This window comes from Austrofundulus limnaeus, unplaced genomic scaffold (assembly GCF_001266775.1).
Source record: "Austrofundulus limnaeus strain Quisiro unplaced genomic scaffold, Austrofundulus_limnaeus-1.0 Scaffold12, whole genome shotgun sequence".
Classification (NCBI taxonomy): Eukaryota; Metazoa; Chordata; class Actinopteri; order Cyprinodontiformes; family Rivulidae; genus Austrofundulus; species Austrofundulus limnaeus.
This window is the reverse complement of record NW_013952414.1, coordinates 3,895,127-3,896,491: the sequence shown is the minus strand read 5'-3', so window position 1 is coordinate 3,896,491 and position 1,365 is coordinate 3,895,127. Positions and strand designations below refer to the sequence as shown.

General features: G+C 41.7%; 1 protein-coding gene across 4 annotated transcripts in view; it reads left to right on the top strand.

The window, feature by feature from the left end:
- cd226 (CD226 molecule) overlaps positions 1-1,365 on the top strand; it is a 7,505-nt gene that overhangs the window by 1,350 nt on the left and 4,790 nt on the right. For all 4 annotated transcript variants that reach the window (XM_014002354.1, XM_014002355.1, XM_014002353.1 and 1 more), the window contains exon 2: positions 165-488. In XM_014002354.1, the coding sequence (XP_013857808.1) occupies positions 165-488 (324 nt within the window). The remainder of the gene's footprint in view (positions 1-164; positions 489-1,365) is intronic.

Here is a 1,365-nt window from a genome sequence, read left to right as displayed (position 1 = left end):
TCCCAGTACTGTACACCTATTTTCTATAAATCACATAAATAAGATAATTTATTATTTGAAATGATTTTTATACTAAATAAATTTTAACCATATAGAAGCTGTGATGTCATTTGTGTCATAATTCAGATGTAAACAGACACYTCCTCGCCCCCCTCTCTGTCCAGTTGCTGTCCAGCAGAAAGAAGTCGATGTGGTTCGGTTGGAGGAGGGGATGGTCCTCAGCTGCTTGTGTCCCTGGGACGGTAAACTGACCATGGTGTCCTGGACCAAAGTGCCGGACTCTACCCCTGTGGCTGTTTTCCATCCAGACCTTGGAGAGTCTTTCTCTCACCACTACAGAGACAGACTGGAGTTCCTGAGGCAGTCGTCAATGGATGGAAGCATCTCCATGAAGAACGTGACTCATCAGGATATTGGGGAGTACCACTGCTCCATCCAGACCTTCCCTCGTGGACCCTGGACCAGAAACATTCAGGTGGAGGATTTAGGTGAGCAGTGAAACCAAACCTATGAACTAGGGATGCACCGATAAATCACCTCGATTTCCTTAAAGGGCCAATATCATGTAAAATCAACTTTTTTGAGTTTAAATCATGTTATAATGTTATACTCTCATAAAAAACATGCCCAAAGCCTTGCTTTGACTCATTCATGCATGTTTGAGAAATCCTGCAGCATTTTTAGGAAGCCATGCTGAGGAGCAAAACCACAGGTAGGGACTAGAAACACCTTTTTAAGCCGAACTTCCTCATCACGAAGCACACCTCCCCACCCCCACCCCACACACCCTGCCCATGACTCCTGCAGGCTCTCAGCAGTAACAAAGCAAAGTGAAAGYGAAACTTAAACTCTGCTGAGCTCTCAACACTATTTCTCTCTCAGTGAAGCTCTTTTCAGATTCAAAATACCTTTGAGGAAATGTATTTTCAGATGCCAAGTAAACTGCATCATAGCGCGCGCAAAACAACCCCCCCAACACACGCACACACACTGAAATGGACGAGACAGAAGCAGAAGGTGGTTCTTAAAGAGACAGAGGACAATTTCAAGGCGTTTAGAAGAGGAAGTGATGTGAAGATAAGTTTATTTTCTATTTAAAAATAAAAAAAGCATTTTAATAACAACTATAAATACTTTATTATGGTATAGTATTTAAATGTATGCCTGAGAAACACATAATATTGCCCCTTTAATTTTGGGAGATGGGTTGGACGGCTGGTACTTAAGCTCATCTTATCCATCAATCTCATCTACCTAGACAAAAGTCTGTGAGCACTACCTCATGTCCAGTTAAAACAAGTTTGTATTGTTCAATGCTTTTCAATAAAATAAGACCAGAACACTTGTAACCTTATAACACCTGAC